Raw genomic sequence first — 13923 nt, 5'->3', positions numbered from 1 at the left:
ATGAGCTGTGCTCGAGAAAAGCCATGAATTACTTGAATAATAGGGTCAATAAAGAAAACACATTGAGAGCTCAATACTTGGCAATAGAAAATTATTAGGTACACGGAATAAATCGCCAACCCAGCATGATGTTAGTTGAAGGTCACTTGTTAGGCCAGTTAATAAAGTGATTAAAACAACACTTTTGTTAATTATCTTTAGAGAAAAAAAAGCATGCATATTGTTCAACCAAAGCATAGATGTCCAAATAAATGACCCCCCCCCCCCCCACCCCCCCTCCAATGGCTCTTACCACTTCGATCCATCTCCAATCAACGTGATGCATTTGTTGCAAACTAGTCCGGACCGGGCATGTGGCACGCGTACCAACTGTCTATATGTACCCAACCTCGGCACTCACTTGATATTTATCTTGCTGACAGTGCTATGATGACTACACCTCCACCATTTTATATGAGCAGTACTTTTCTCGTATTTTCAAGTTTAAGTTCACCATCGAAAAGAGAGACGTTACGTGGTAAGGTGGCAACATTTAATTGGACTTAATGGGGCCGCAGGGCCCACCCTGAAATTCAGGGGGGGGGGGGGGGGGGGGGGGTGATGTTGGACACGATTGGTGTACCTCAAAAAATCATGATTAGTGTAAAAGCACCCCAAAAATATGTGTGACTGTTGCAGCGCACGCTGCAATTAGAATCAAGTAAAAAAGAAAGTCCAGAGCTCCGCCACATCTTCATCTCATACGGATGAAGAACGAACAACAACGAGCCTTGGGCCCAATTTTGAATCAAGTAAAAAAGAAAGTCTAGAGCTCCGCCACATCTTCCTTTCATACGGGTGAAGAACAAACAACAACGAGCCTTGGGCCCAATTCTTTTGCCAGAATCTGAGAATTCTCCCAGAGTCCGACCCCTACCCACCTTCTCCCAGAATTTTTGAGCCCCATTTGTTTTACAATTCTGGGAGAATCCATTCTGGCAAAAGAACTGGGCCCAAAATCCCTGAGGCTAGGACTAGGACACTAGCTTTTCAGTGTGCTCTTTTTCGCCACCTCATGTCTTTGCCCTGCTATTACAGACACCCACACAACTCGCATGATAAAACAAACGACAGTACAATCAGCACGGGACTACAACCGTGTAGAATCACAATCATACGCGAGAAGCAAGGCACATTAAATCCCCTTTTGTCCGCTAATATTCACATTCTGACCATGCTACCAGCACCAGACATTCATCAAACCTACCACCGCCACTGTCGGTTCATCACAAATTCACGATGACCATTCCCTTGCTTTGCCTCTCTCGCCATTCAGGCCATGAAGGAACAACACGATATTTAATAGTTCAAAGATGATTCCAAATAGAACAAAAATGTCTGAAGGTCATTAAGTTACAAATACAACATTGCAAATTCCGCAAACATATTGTTCCAAGACAGCACAGTTTACACATAATCTTAGCATCGGGGGAGGCCCGGGACGAGCAGCATGTTTATCCAACCTGACATCAAGCCTCTGCTGACGCAAAGAGACAACAGCGCTTTACCTGTCATAGCCTCCGCCGCCAGCACGGCGGCCGTAGCCCCTTTCGGGCATCCGGTACGGGGAATAGGGCAGCGACCTAGACCTCTCCCTTCTTGCCCTGCCACCATAAGGAGGGGGAGATCTGTGGGGGGAGTAGCCCCGACCACCCCTCCCGTCATAGTAGTCTCGGGCATCCCTGTGGGGTGGGGAGTAGTCGCGGGTGTCCCTGTAGGGAGGGTAGTCCCGGGTGTCCCTGTAGTCTCGGTACATGGGAGGCGGAGACCTGCGGTAGCTGTTGCCATAGTAGTCGTCACGACCATAGCCTCCTCTGCGGAATCTACCTCCACGCTGCATCTCTCTACGCTCATAGCGATGGCCTGTCCAAGGAAAATTGCAAGTAAACCATAAGTTGTAATTAACCAGGCATATGTACATCATATATACATACAGTAAGAACATGCAGAAATGAAAAGGAGCACTGAGATGGAAGTTATGGTGTAAATTCAAGGGCCAACAATGTAGACCACAAGCATAGGCTGCTTTTCATACCCAGATAGCTCCCAGGAGTAGGCGTCCTTGGGCGGCCTCTGCGTGACTGAAACAACCATAACAACAATCAGTACAATATCAGGCTCCAAGCTGAAAGAAGGAAAAATAAATATCATGCTTGATTGTGTAGGAAATTATGAGTTTCCCTTACGATCGGCGGATATACACCCTGCATTAACGGACCAAGGAGGAAGGAAATACTTAATGAAGAGCACAAACTCCACTAGCAGACATCCAACATTGCTATGCATATGTCACCAGACATCTTGACTAAAGTGTTGGAAATGCCCGTTGATTAGTTGATGGGGAGTTGAAGGTGAATGCTCAGGTTTAGTTGAAAATTTGCTACGTTTAGTTGTTGTGAATCTCGTGTTGCATAGTAACCCTTTGGGCTGTCCATTGATCAAGCTGTATGAGCTAAAGTTGAAATTGATGAACTCAGCATCTTGATTGCTGGCACATAGCTTGCACAATGTCTTCTGAATAACCACCAAAAAACCTCCAGGTCAACACACATGAAATACAAGGTTGCATCTGAACCAACAAGACGACAACCCATGTGGACGCACAAACAATTACCTTTTCAACTGTGATGTTCCGGCCTTGCAGTTCTGACTGGTTAAGATACTTGATGCAGCGTTCAGCATCTTCAACAGTGTCCATGGTGATGAAAGCAAATCCACGAGAAACACGGGTGTGGGGTTCAAGAACAACATGGCAAGAAACCACCTGACAAAGAAGAGATGTCATAACTTAGTACCTCAAAAGAACAACAAATCTGCAAACTTACATGAAGCCAAGTAACTAACCTTTCCTTCCTTATTGAAGTACTCTCTAAGTTCTTTATCAGTCACCCTAGAAGAAAGTCCAGTAATGTACAGAGTATTTCCATGATTTACAGCTTCAGGCTCCCGCTCCCTGGGGAATGATACAGATTAAGCATATACAAATTACATATGATGAATTAATGGTCATTCAACTTATGCGTTTCAGAAAGTTTAGATATTGCCACACCATAAACTAATCATTTTTCCATGGATAGAATTCCAGTTACCTATAGCAGGAGCTATTACAATCTTAGAATGCATTTATTACTTGGCAATATCTATTATCTAATAGCTTCATCCAACATGTTAGGCATTACGCCACTAGCCACTTACTACGTGATGTGGTTTTGTATGTCATGGCTATTATAATATGACTTCTAACCATCACAACCATTGTATACAACTAATACCATGTGATTCACCTACCCACACCATATAAGCTGATATAATAGGACGACCAATTTCGCATCCAATTTAAATATACTTCTATCATACAAACATTTTATGGAATTTACGCCACAAGTGTACACGCTATCATAATATAAATTTAGCTATCATGAACAAAACTCTCAACAGCACAAACATGTTGCACATGATATTGCAAGAATACAAGTTAATCTTCGATTTGGTTTTTGGTATAAGAGACAGAATAGGCAGACCACATGGACTACATGCAGCATCAGCAAAAAAGTTGAACAAGGAATCCACACCTCGCAGGGCTTCGAGATCTTGACCTCGCCTGAGCTCTAGGATCAGGCGATGGAGATCTAGACTGGGATTGAGCTACAGGTGATCTTGACCTTGACATTTGCTTTTGGCGTCCCTTATAAGGAGAAGGGGACCTTGAGGGCCTTGTGTACCTGGAAGCACGAAACAAACAATAGACTGCTCAACAATTCTGAGAAATGTATTTTCTTCCCTTCAACATTTTCCTATAGTAATCTACATGGCTTGCCAAGGAGAACAAAGCACATTGGATAGCAGAGCACAGCCATAACTTTGTGTAACTTTACAAGTTTAAAGATAACAATATGCAAGGCTGATAAGATAGTTCTCGAGAATCAACATCATTTTCAGTGTCCAATGAACTGCTTGCCCAACGAAACACTGAGCGAATAAATATTATGAGAAATGGGTAGAGGAATAACGGCAGTAAGTAACATGTAGTCAGTTTTAGCTCTGAATGTGGACTACTGGAGTTCATTGAATAATCTGTTCATCCATCAGCATCGCGTAAAACCTCCTACTTATAGGGGCTGTTTGGTTGGCGCCCAGGACCCTACCAGACCAGGGTGAGCCAATTAATTGGAGCAGAAATCAGGCGCCGCTGGCATGCGAAGGCACAGACGTGAAAAATGAACTGAGGACGAAAATTTTGTCAGCGGCTGGAAAAATTGGCTTCAATCCAAACGAATGCCCTGGCTAGCAGTCAACGCCAAATTTTGGCGTGGCTGCTCACGGCTGCCATCCAAACAGTCCCTTAGCCTCCAAGACAGATCTAGTTGACGTACATTTGGAACAAACTAGGCATAGGTGTGTGGGGGTGCGTCTATATCTATATATCAGCAAGGCATGGGTTCTAACAAACAGTGAAGCTGCAAGAGCTTGGTGAACTGCCATCGTGAGCACCGTACCAGAGTTACCCACAAACCTAATAACTTGCATCAAATCTCACCAACTACAATCCAGCTCAAAGGGACAGGCAGACAACGGGATCCACGGGTACTTCACACTTAACACGCATCCAGTCAGTCAATCTCAAAGAACGGGGCAGACAAAACAGGATCCGCAGCTCCGCCGCAGCAGGACACGCATCCTCCGATGCCCCGTGTCGCCCTGCGCCTACCGACATCGACCAATCGATCGATCCCCTAAACCGAAGCTACGGCTCCTAGCGGCGTCCCTAGACCCGGATCAGAGCGGGCGCCCAACGAACTCGAACATAAATTCAAACCAGCCACCAAATCTGATAGGGGGAGAAAGAGAGGGCGAGAGAGAGAGGGCAGGTAAGAGATCCGAGGAGGCCGGCGTCGCCATTTACCTCCGGCGCGGGGAGTCGGCCTGCGAAGAAAAGAGGAGCAACAGAAGGGGCCGTCAGCACGGAGGTCAGCGCAACGAGGGACTCGGGAACGACGACGGCGAAGAGGAGGGGAGGGGCTCACCATGGCGCGAGGACGGCGGGGGCGGCGGAGACGGCGGAGTGCGCGGGGGAGGGAGGGGCGGGGCGGAGCTAGGGTTTCGGCTGCGCGTCGGGCGTGCGATGCGGTGCGGTGCGCCTGGGTTGACCGTGCTCGAGCCGGAATGGGTCTCGTTCGATTCGACTTTGTTTGTGTAGGGGGCGCGGGCCGTTGGGCCCCGACGCGCGCGGCCCAGGCCCAACAGGCGCGGGGCTCGGCAGGCCCAGCATCATCAGGCCATTAGCTTCGCTCCAAAAAAGAAAAAGCAAAACGGAAGCAGCAGCAGCAGCAGCAGAGGGGAGGAGAAGAAGAGCCCTCGCGGCGGCGGAGGAGGGAGGAGGGGGATGCCGGCGGAGGGGACGCGGGTGGCGGGGCTGCGGGCGCGCGAGGACGGGCGCCTCCCGCCCAGGCGCTTCGCCGCCGCCGTCATGGCCTCCGAGGTCCGTCCGTCTCCCTCCCTATCCATCCGACCTTCAAATCGAACCACATTTGATGTTGCTCGACCTAAGATAAGCCTCTACTGCCGCGCAGTCGATCTATGCTTGGCTGGTCTCTCCGGTCCGGAACACCAAGTCAGTCTGTAGATTTTTTTTCTTTCAGACAAAAAAAAAACAACTAATCAATCGCTCAGCTGTTTTCTCCTTGGCAGATGACAGTGCTTAAATGTATGCCGATCGATCGGCCGGACGAGACCCTCATCATACATTTTGGGCACAAAATCAGCTGCTGCATAGTGCATACCATTGTTCTACTTGAGTTTTCAGTGGCTTTATTGAACCCACCAAAATAAAAAAAACAAGCACCGTTGCGCGTAACGATTTTTGCTAAAACAAATGCTGTAATCGCCAGATGCATCATCGCGGGTGGGTTTCCCTTTTTTTTTGCCGTTGCGCCAGTAGGGTGTGTTGCATAAGCCAAACAAAAAAAGAAGCAAAATAAGAAGTGGTGGCACATGTGCATTTATGTCGAGCTGATGCAAGTTTACACTTGGGGGGATGTTGGATGATATGCCCCGGTACTAGAATGTGTCGCGCACGCGGATTTCACGCTGCACACAAACGATCCGCTCTAATGGTGTCAGCATCTGCAAGTCGTGGCTAGAAAGTGAGGTCTTGTTTTCAAGAGTTTGTTGCAAAAGTACAACGGTCCTAACGTCGGCCTTTTTCTCTTTCATTCGAGTCGAGGGTACACTTGACCTTCTGTTTGGCTTGCCGTGCAGGACTTTGTGCATTCGCTGGGCATCCAGAGGAGGCTGCGGAAGCACAAGCGTACCGTCAACACCGTAAGCTTCAACAGCAGCGGGAGCTTGCTCCTGTCTGCTTCAAACGACGAGACCGCCATGCTGTGGAGCACGGAAGAGGCGGCGCCGGCACTGATGTTCCACACCGGCCACCGTAGTGATGTGCTGCACGCGCAGTTCATGCCCTTATCGCACGACCGGAGCATCGTCACCTGCGGCGCTGATGCGGAGGTAGGCACACGCTGAGTGCTTGATGAGTGGTTCCACCATATATGTTTATCTTGAGCTTTCAACATTGCTTATAATGGTCATGGCTTTGGCTATTTGTTTGTGGCCGTTGAACAGGTAAGGCATTCGCACGTGCAACAAGGGGGGTCGGTGTTGACGGATAAGCTTGCGAACCTGAGGTGCATGGTGCACCAGCTTGCTGTTGAACCTGGCAGTCCTCACAAGTTCTTTAGCTGCGTGGTTGATGGCTCCGTTTGGCATGTACGTTGTTAACTTAGTTCCCACTCTTCTTTTTTTGTAATTATTGTTTCCCGATTCCTTTGTCGCTGACGTTGTTGTCTTCCCCTCCAGTTTGACCTGAGGGAGAAACATCCCAGGAAGCTCTTTAGGTGTGGTGCGGTTAGAAGGTTTGATTACTTATCAGGTGATACCATGTACCTCTGTGCCATTGCCGTAGACCCAAGAAACCACTCTTGTTTTGCAGTTGCCGGAGGTGATGAGTACGTACGGTTGTATGATGCCCGTAAGATTGAAATGGAAAGGTCTAAATTTGGCCTCCCGGTTGAGCAATTCTGCCCTCAACATTTGGTTCCCGAGAAGGGAGATGTGATCACTGGTTTGGCTTACTCACAGACCGGCGAGCTTTTAGCATCCTATCGTAACGACAGCATCTACCTTTTCGAGAGAGAGCATGGGTTGTACTTCAACGATTTTGACGAATTTCACAGTGAGAAGTTACCTGTACCTCGGAGCTTCAAGGGACACCTGAACATGCAAGTTCTTAAAGGTGTTAGCTTCCTTGGTCCCAACTGTGAGTATGTTTCCTCTGGATCAGACTGTGGCCATGTATTTATTTGGAGAAAGAAGGATGGGGAGCTTATCCGAATGTTGAAAGGAGATACACAGAGTGTGAACTGCGTTGAACAACACCCTCATGAGATTGTTATTGCAAGTTGTGGCACCAATACAGACATCAAGATTTGGGCACCTGGTGATAGTGAGAACCCCTCCACTGCTCCCCTTGATGAGGTGTGTTCTCTTTTTTACTCACATACTGCGTGTTTCACATGGATTGTTATCTTCTTTGGCGACACAGCTTGTCATATAGAGTCTAATGTGCCGGGTATGCTTGCTTCACAGTATTATACATAAAACTTGTATAGGCAATTGCTTTGCTTGGGATATGTTTGTGCCTTTCGGTTTTGAACGGAGGTGAAGCAAGTGTGTTGTCCGATGCTCCTTATTTTAGATTTAAATTGTGAACGTCCGAAATGAAAAGGGTGCTTCATTTGCACTATGACTTTGTGATATCAGAAGCAAGCAGTTTATTTTCATCACAAAGATGCTAAACAGTGGGGGACCAATTTAATTCTGTGCAGACATGCTTTGTACTTGATCGAAAGGTCAAAATCAAGTAGTATGTACCATCGTGTGAGATATCACTTTCAGCTGTCCTACTTGCAAACTGTCTTGTCGGAACAATGTTAGGAATTTCAGTATTCCGTCTCTGTTTGCATTATTATTGCGATGTCCAGAGACGAATGCGTGATTGATAATACAGTTTTGACATCTGAATTTGACTTTATGAAGGTTGATGTTTTTTTATGTTTATGTCTGTTGTAATTTTGTATTTAATTTTTGTTAGTTCAATCGTGAGTGATCCCATTAGTGTGGTGTAAGTTGCGAGATTAGCCTAACCCCACTTTGCATTTCCAATGCAACTACTTTGAATCTTCATCGAGGCACATTAACTTCCCACTGGGAAATAATACAAAAGTACTCCCTCTGTCTCAAAATAAGCGACTCAACTTTACACTAACTATAGTATAAAGCTAGTGCAAAGTCGAGTCGCTTATTTTGGGACGGAGGGAGTATAACATAAGGTCTCAATTATATAAATTTTGAATTCTCAATATAACCAATTTGATTTATTTCTCATCTGTCGCATGGGCAGTCATTCTAATTACTTTGTTGAATTTTTGTCCTTTCAAAAGGACTCTGTTGACGAAGGTGACTATATGTTATCCGCGCGTTATGATTCATCGTCTGATGAGGATGGGGATGAGGATGGGGATGATGATGATGATGATGAAGAGGATGACGACGACAACGACGATTATGATGAAGATGAGGACGATGACGAAATTTGGACAGACATAGAGTTGCAGATGGGGAGAAACTTACCCTTGCCGTTTGTGAATTGAGTCAGTCGAGCGTTTGAAAAAAGAATGGAATTATTTCTATCTAAGAGGTGTTTCTAGGGAATCTATAAGAGTTGTTCTTGGTTTCCTGCTTGTGTGATTGGTTAGGTTGTGTACTGTTAGGTAACCATCAAGTGCTTCCTCTTCACTCTCTAGCAGCTCCATTTTTGTATATACTAGATGACTCGTTGCGCCGATGGCACAAAGAGCGAGTTCAAACCAAGCACTGATAGAGTGAGCATAAAAATATGTAGATACCCATTAGAGCATATGGATTTTTTTGCATCATGGAAGTTTCCAGTCATGTAGCGAAGTCCACCAGCGTAAGATGATGGCATTACATTTTTCTTAGCGGTCTCGGTTCCATCAAGCTTACCAAGGCCAACAGCAGCAACAATAAGCTGGAGTTTTTCAACGCGCATGTCATCCTGAGGTTCTTCGGAAAGGGTTCTCATTGAATAGCGAGAAGATTATGAGCCAACAGGTCACCAGAGCTACCAGAGCAACAGCCAAATAGCAAGCAGAAGATGACAAGACAGCAACCAAATGCTCTTCTAAAAAAATACATAGCAGAGAGAACTTATTTGCGGTTCATCTTACAGAGGAATGTTGTTATAATGAAAACTATGTAATCACACTTTGTTATTTTTTTTGGATCTTTAAAGTGCACAGTGGTTCTGTGTTACTCTTATATAAACCCTGAGCAAGGTATAGGCCATTTAAAAATCCGGGGAAGACACCTGAACAGTATACGAATTATGCAGACTGACAGTAAAAGCTAAACATAGGTAGGACATAAAGAGGAGCTCATGAAATGCATTTGGTTACTGTGCATGAAGTAGGCAGAATGATGGTTAATTTTAGCAGCTAATTTATGAGCAGTCAGTTGACACGGCAGAATATAATGATTATCCTGTCAGATAAATTAGGCAAGCAGGGTCCATAAAGCAGCAGGCCCAGGACTAAGCAGAAGACACAAGAAGGCATACAAAGGGCAACGACATTGACAAGCAGTAGATTAAGTACCATGGCCCAACGGCATTTACAATGAGTAGAAATTGTCATAGGGAGGGAGATAAGATAGAAAGGGCCAACGTGATATTTACAACGCATAGCAGATGGTCTGTTTGAGCGCCTAAATAGAGGAATTGTCATGACAAGGGCTTGACATAGCTCCACAGATGCCAAAGCCGTGTCTTAGAAAGGTGCACAAAATACATCAGATGGATAACCAAAAGTGTGCCGGGCTGGCGATCTTCACACCCGACGGCGAGACCGCTGCTACGATGCAGTAGAGCTGAGAAGCTCTCTTGACCAGCATATCCATCTAGCGGCTAACTTAGCTTGATAAGAAAGCAGAACATAGAAGATACCCTGAGGAAGGAGATGAACCATTAGTCAATCTACGGCGATAGGTCATGTACGCCGGATGCACCAGGAACAGAATTCAAGAAGGGATTGTCGTACCATATGTACACGGCGAGCCTACCCTATTGAAGAACTACTGCTTTGCTTTCTTTGGAACGCTGGCGCCCTTGGCCACTGCATTTACCCTGAGTTGCAAGCAGTGCGAAAAACAAGAGGCATGTCAGGAAAGCTAGCACCGGCATATATAACAAGAAGCATAGAATGTAATAAGAAGAAAAGCACAAACACCAAATGTAATAGATGTAGGCCAGCATAATTTAGTAACAGGCTAACTGAGCCCAAAAAACACAACTGATTCAGTTACATGGTTAATTTAGTTGTATATATGAAGTATGTTATCTACTATGCAACAGCAAGTATCACTTGCACAAGCATCAGAAATGAAACAGGAGCATCACACAATACTAAGCAGAACAGATGTTGCATCCTGAAGCTATAAAGCTGTTTTACTGGGTATTTGGTAAGCTCTAATCTAACAGTGAAAAAAAAGGTTCAATGAAACTCCATCACATGCATCGGTTAAGAAGAAAACAATTTGTAAATCATATAGAATGAAGCTTTGCATTTTTAAAACGACACGACCAAGGAAGAATAGCAATCATCAGGATACACCCTGCACTGAACTGGGAAAATGTAATGGACTAAGAGCCTTTACCTCTTGTTTTTAGTCAGCTCAGGAATAACATTCGGTGCATCTTCAGCAGCTGCGTTTCAGTCTCTTGACCAACTTCTTTAGTTTCCTGCTACAAAACATTGGTGTGGATCAAGCATGGTTTGTGCATAAGGGGAAGGTAGTTACATGTGAAAGAGGCACAAACATTTGGCATGGGTACAGCTTCAACTGTATCTCCAGTAGAAGCACTCTTTTCAGCTTTGGCAATAACAAAGGCAGTAGAAGCAGGTAGGTCAGCCCCCTTTAACTTCAGCGGCGGTGATCTTCAAAGGTGTAGTGAAAAGCTTGCGCCGAGAATTTTTTGGGCACGGTGATTTGCTGCTTCCCAAGACAAAAAATACATTAGCCGCAGGCAAAGAAAAAGAATTTTGAAACTTCATGATAGCATAAAGGGAGGGTTGATACCTAGGCGTTTTAGGCATAGTGGCCTGCCCTTTGCTTTTGAACGCAGAGATAGGAGTGTTCATCTGGAAAAGAAACAATATAAGAGCCAATCGATGGAAAGAGTTTGAAAGGGGGAATGACCAGTAGATATACCTCATCTAGAGGGAGTGCAGTAGGTGTAGCCGATCCTGTAGGGAAAGACTCGAGAATGGGCAGCGCTGCACCAGAGTTCTCAGCAGAAGACGACGTTCCAGATGCGCCTGATGCACCACCAAATCCCAAGGGTGGAAGTTTAGGCTTAAAGGTTTGATCGATCCTGCTAACTTGGAAGGACAGCTGAGTGCTTGTAGGCTGGAAGCTCTTGGTGGAGATAGAAACAACAAGCACATACTTCTGAGCAACAATGCGGGAAATCTCAGTAGGCATTGCCACATCGCCACCTCCTATCTGGGCAAGATCATGCACACTTGTAAAACCTAGGTATTTGCGTTCAATTAGAGGCAGGACTGGCTTGCCAACAACACTCCTTGCAGCTTTATCAAACCACATGAATTCTGCTTCAGCTCCACCATCACTTCGAAAGGTGCACACGCAGTATCTACATACCACAAACCAAATGGACTAAGAAGCAAGCGAATATACAGATGGAACAAAGCCTCATGCGGGAAATGCACTCACGAGGGATCTGCATTAACGGAAGGGCAAGTGGGGTCCGAGCAACGGAAATGCCTTCCAAAAACATAGGTTGTTTTATGACATTCCCGGCATGACAGGAACCACCAGCAATTGTCATAGCCCAGCCTTGTAATAATAACCTTCACCAATAACTGTTTCTTCTGCATTTGATCAGCAACACAATTACAATGAGAAGGAAGGCAAGTTGAAAACAGGGATAGAACAAAAGAATTTTTTGCTCCCATGGATGTAAAAGCAAACAAGCAATTGTACTGAGTATTTTCGTAAGGAATCTTAGGCTGCGCGGCGGCCCTTTATAATCAAGCAGGGGTTCTAAAAACTGAGGCGGTTTCTTAAAGGGATCAACAAATACTTTTCCAGCCTTACAAGAATTGTTGTATATAACACGCCTTTTTGTGATAGCAGACTGTGACTTTACCCTCTCACGCCACCAAAAGCTAGCCCCGCAGTGGTTGCATCGGTAGTCGGGAGCTCCGTAGTATGACCTCTTTTGGTAGAAAGCTATAGGAGTTTTAAGAGCGATAAGAACGCAGAACATTGGGAAGGGGAAAACGGCATGGTTAATAATAACAAAGAGATACCTTTAAGGATCTCGACTTCGTCAGGAGAAAAACCAACCCAACCAGGTTCCAGAGGAGATGCTAGGGTATGCTCTGCGAGAGCCAGAACAAGAAGGCACCAACATGACATAGAGAACGCAAGGAAGCAGCACTACAATCGATCAAGGAGAACATGAACTAACCATTCTTGTTGTGGGAGCAGAGCCTGTCCAACAAGAACCTGCACCTTTTACGGTTGTGGGAAGTCTCAGCAGAAGAAAGAGATACGAAACACAAAACATGCTAAGGGAGAAAGCCCTATTTATCAACGGATGCCAAGAGCTGGCGTAACTAAAAAGGTGTAAAGAACATACGTTTCCTCTTTCAAACAACAAGGGGAACGGCAGGCGTGGCCGACACTGGAGGCAAACGAGCTGCAGCACGAGCAGCACGGCGCGGGAGAACAGCATGGTGCACAACAGGAGAACGGGCTGAAGGAGCAGCCGGTCTGGCAGGAACAGCTGGCCGGGCAGGAACAACACGGCGCGGAGGCATACTGTTGGGAATCGTAGCATAATTTGAAATTTTCCTACGCTCACCAAGATGCATCTATGGAGTCTACTAGCAACGAGGGGAAAGGAGTGCATCTACATACCCTTGTAGATCGCGAGCGGAAGCGTTCCAATGAACGTGGATGACGGAGTCGTACTCGCCGTGATCCAAATCACCGATGACCGAGTGCCGAACGGACGGCACCTCCGCGTTCAACACACGTACGGTGCAGCGACGTCTCCTCCTTCTTGATCCAGCAAGGGGGAAGGAGAGGTTGATGGAGATCCAGCAGCACGACGGCGTGGTGGTGGATGTAGCGGGTCTCCGGCAGGGCTTCGCCAAGCTTCTGCGAGAGAGAGAGAGGTGTTGCAGGGGAGGAGGGAGGCGCCCAAGGCTGTAGGTTGCTGCCCTCCCTCCCTCCCCCTATTTATAGGACCCCTGGGGGGCGCCAGCCCTTGGGAGATCAGATCTCCAAGGGGGGCGGCGGCCAAGTGGGGGGAAGGGGGTGCCTTGCCCCCCAAGGCAAGGGGGAAAGCTCCCCCCCTAGGGTTCCCAACCCTAGGCGCATGGGGGAGGCCCAAGGGGGGCGCCCCAGCCCACTAAGGGCTGGTTCCCTTCCACTTTCAGCCCACGGGGCCCTCCGGGATAGGTGGCCCCATCCGGTGGACCTCCGGGACCCTTCCGGTGGTCCCGGTACAATACCGGTAACCCCCGAAACTTTCCCGGTGGCCGAAACTGGACTTCCTATATATAATTCTTCACCTCCGGACCATTCCGGAACCTCTCGTGACGTCCGGGATCTCATCCGAGACTCCGAACAACTTTCGGTTTTCCGCATACATCTATCTCTACAACCCTAGCGTCACCGGACCTTAAGTGTGTAGACCCTACGGGTTCGGGAGAC

At 46.7% G+C, this 13923-nt stretch overlaps 2 protein-coding genes and 1 long non-coding RNA gene across 3 annotated transcripts; 1 reads left to right on the top strand and 2 right to left on the bottom strand.

The window, feature by feature from the left end:
- Positions 1-1337: 1337 nt before the first annotated feature.
- LOC109762741 (uncharacterized) lies at positions 1338-5194 on the bottom strand. Its single transcript, XM_020321615.4, has 7 exons — positions 5064-5194; positions 4943-4962; positions 3612-3761; positions 2884-2992; positions 2654-2803; positions 2075-2120; positions 1338-1902 (listed from the first exon to the last, which is right to left on the bottom strand). Exons 1-7 carry the CDS (start codon positions 5064-5066, stop codon positions 1544-1546), a joined length of 837 nt encoding a protein of 278 aa, XP_020177204.1. The 5' UTR covers positions 5067-5194; the 3' UTR covers positions 1338-1543.
- An 87-nt stretch (positions 5195-5281) lies between these two features.
- Positions 5282-9390, top strand: LOC109762743 (uncharacterized). Its single transcript, XM_020321617.4, has 5 exons — positions 5282-5518; positions 6298-6549; positions 6664-6807; positions 6898-7575; positions 8541-9390. Exons 1-5 carry the CDS (start codon positions 5423-5425, stop codon positions 8748-8750), a joined length of 1380 nt encoding a protein of 459 aa, XP_020177206.1. The 5' UTR covers positions 5282-5422; the 3' UTR covers positions 8751-9390.
- A 58-nt stretch (positions 9391-9448) lies between these two features.
- Positions 9449-11794, bottom strand: LOC109762752 (uncharacterized). Its single transcript, XR_012189949.1, has 6 exons — positions 11386-11794; positions 11254-11315; positions 10994-11166; positions 10831-10915; positions 10215-10300; positions 9449-10121 (listed from the first exon to the last, which is right to left on the bottom strand). It is a non-coding gene; the product is annotated as an uncharacterized lncRNA (long non-coding RNA).
- Positions 11795-13923: the final 2129 nt, after the last annotated feature.

Source organism: Aegilops tauschii, chromosome 7 (assembly GCF_002575655.3).
Source record: "Aegilops tauschii subsp. strangulata cultivar AL8/78 chromosome 7, Aet v6.0, whole genome shotgun sequence".
Taxonomy (NCBI): domain Eukaryota; kingdom Viridiplantae; phylum Streptophyta; class Magnoliopsida; order Poales; family Poaceae; genus Aegilops; species Aegilops tauschii.
The sequence above is the reverse complement of the archived record's forward strand: the minus strand, read 5'-3'. Positions and strand labels throughout refer to the sequence as shown.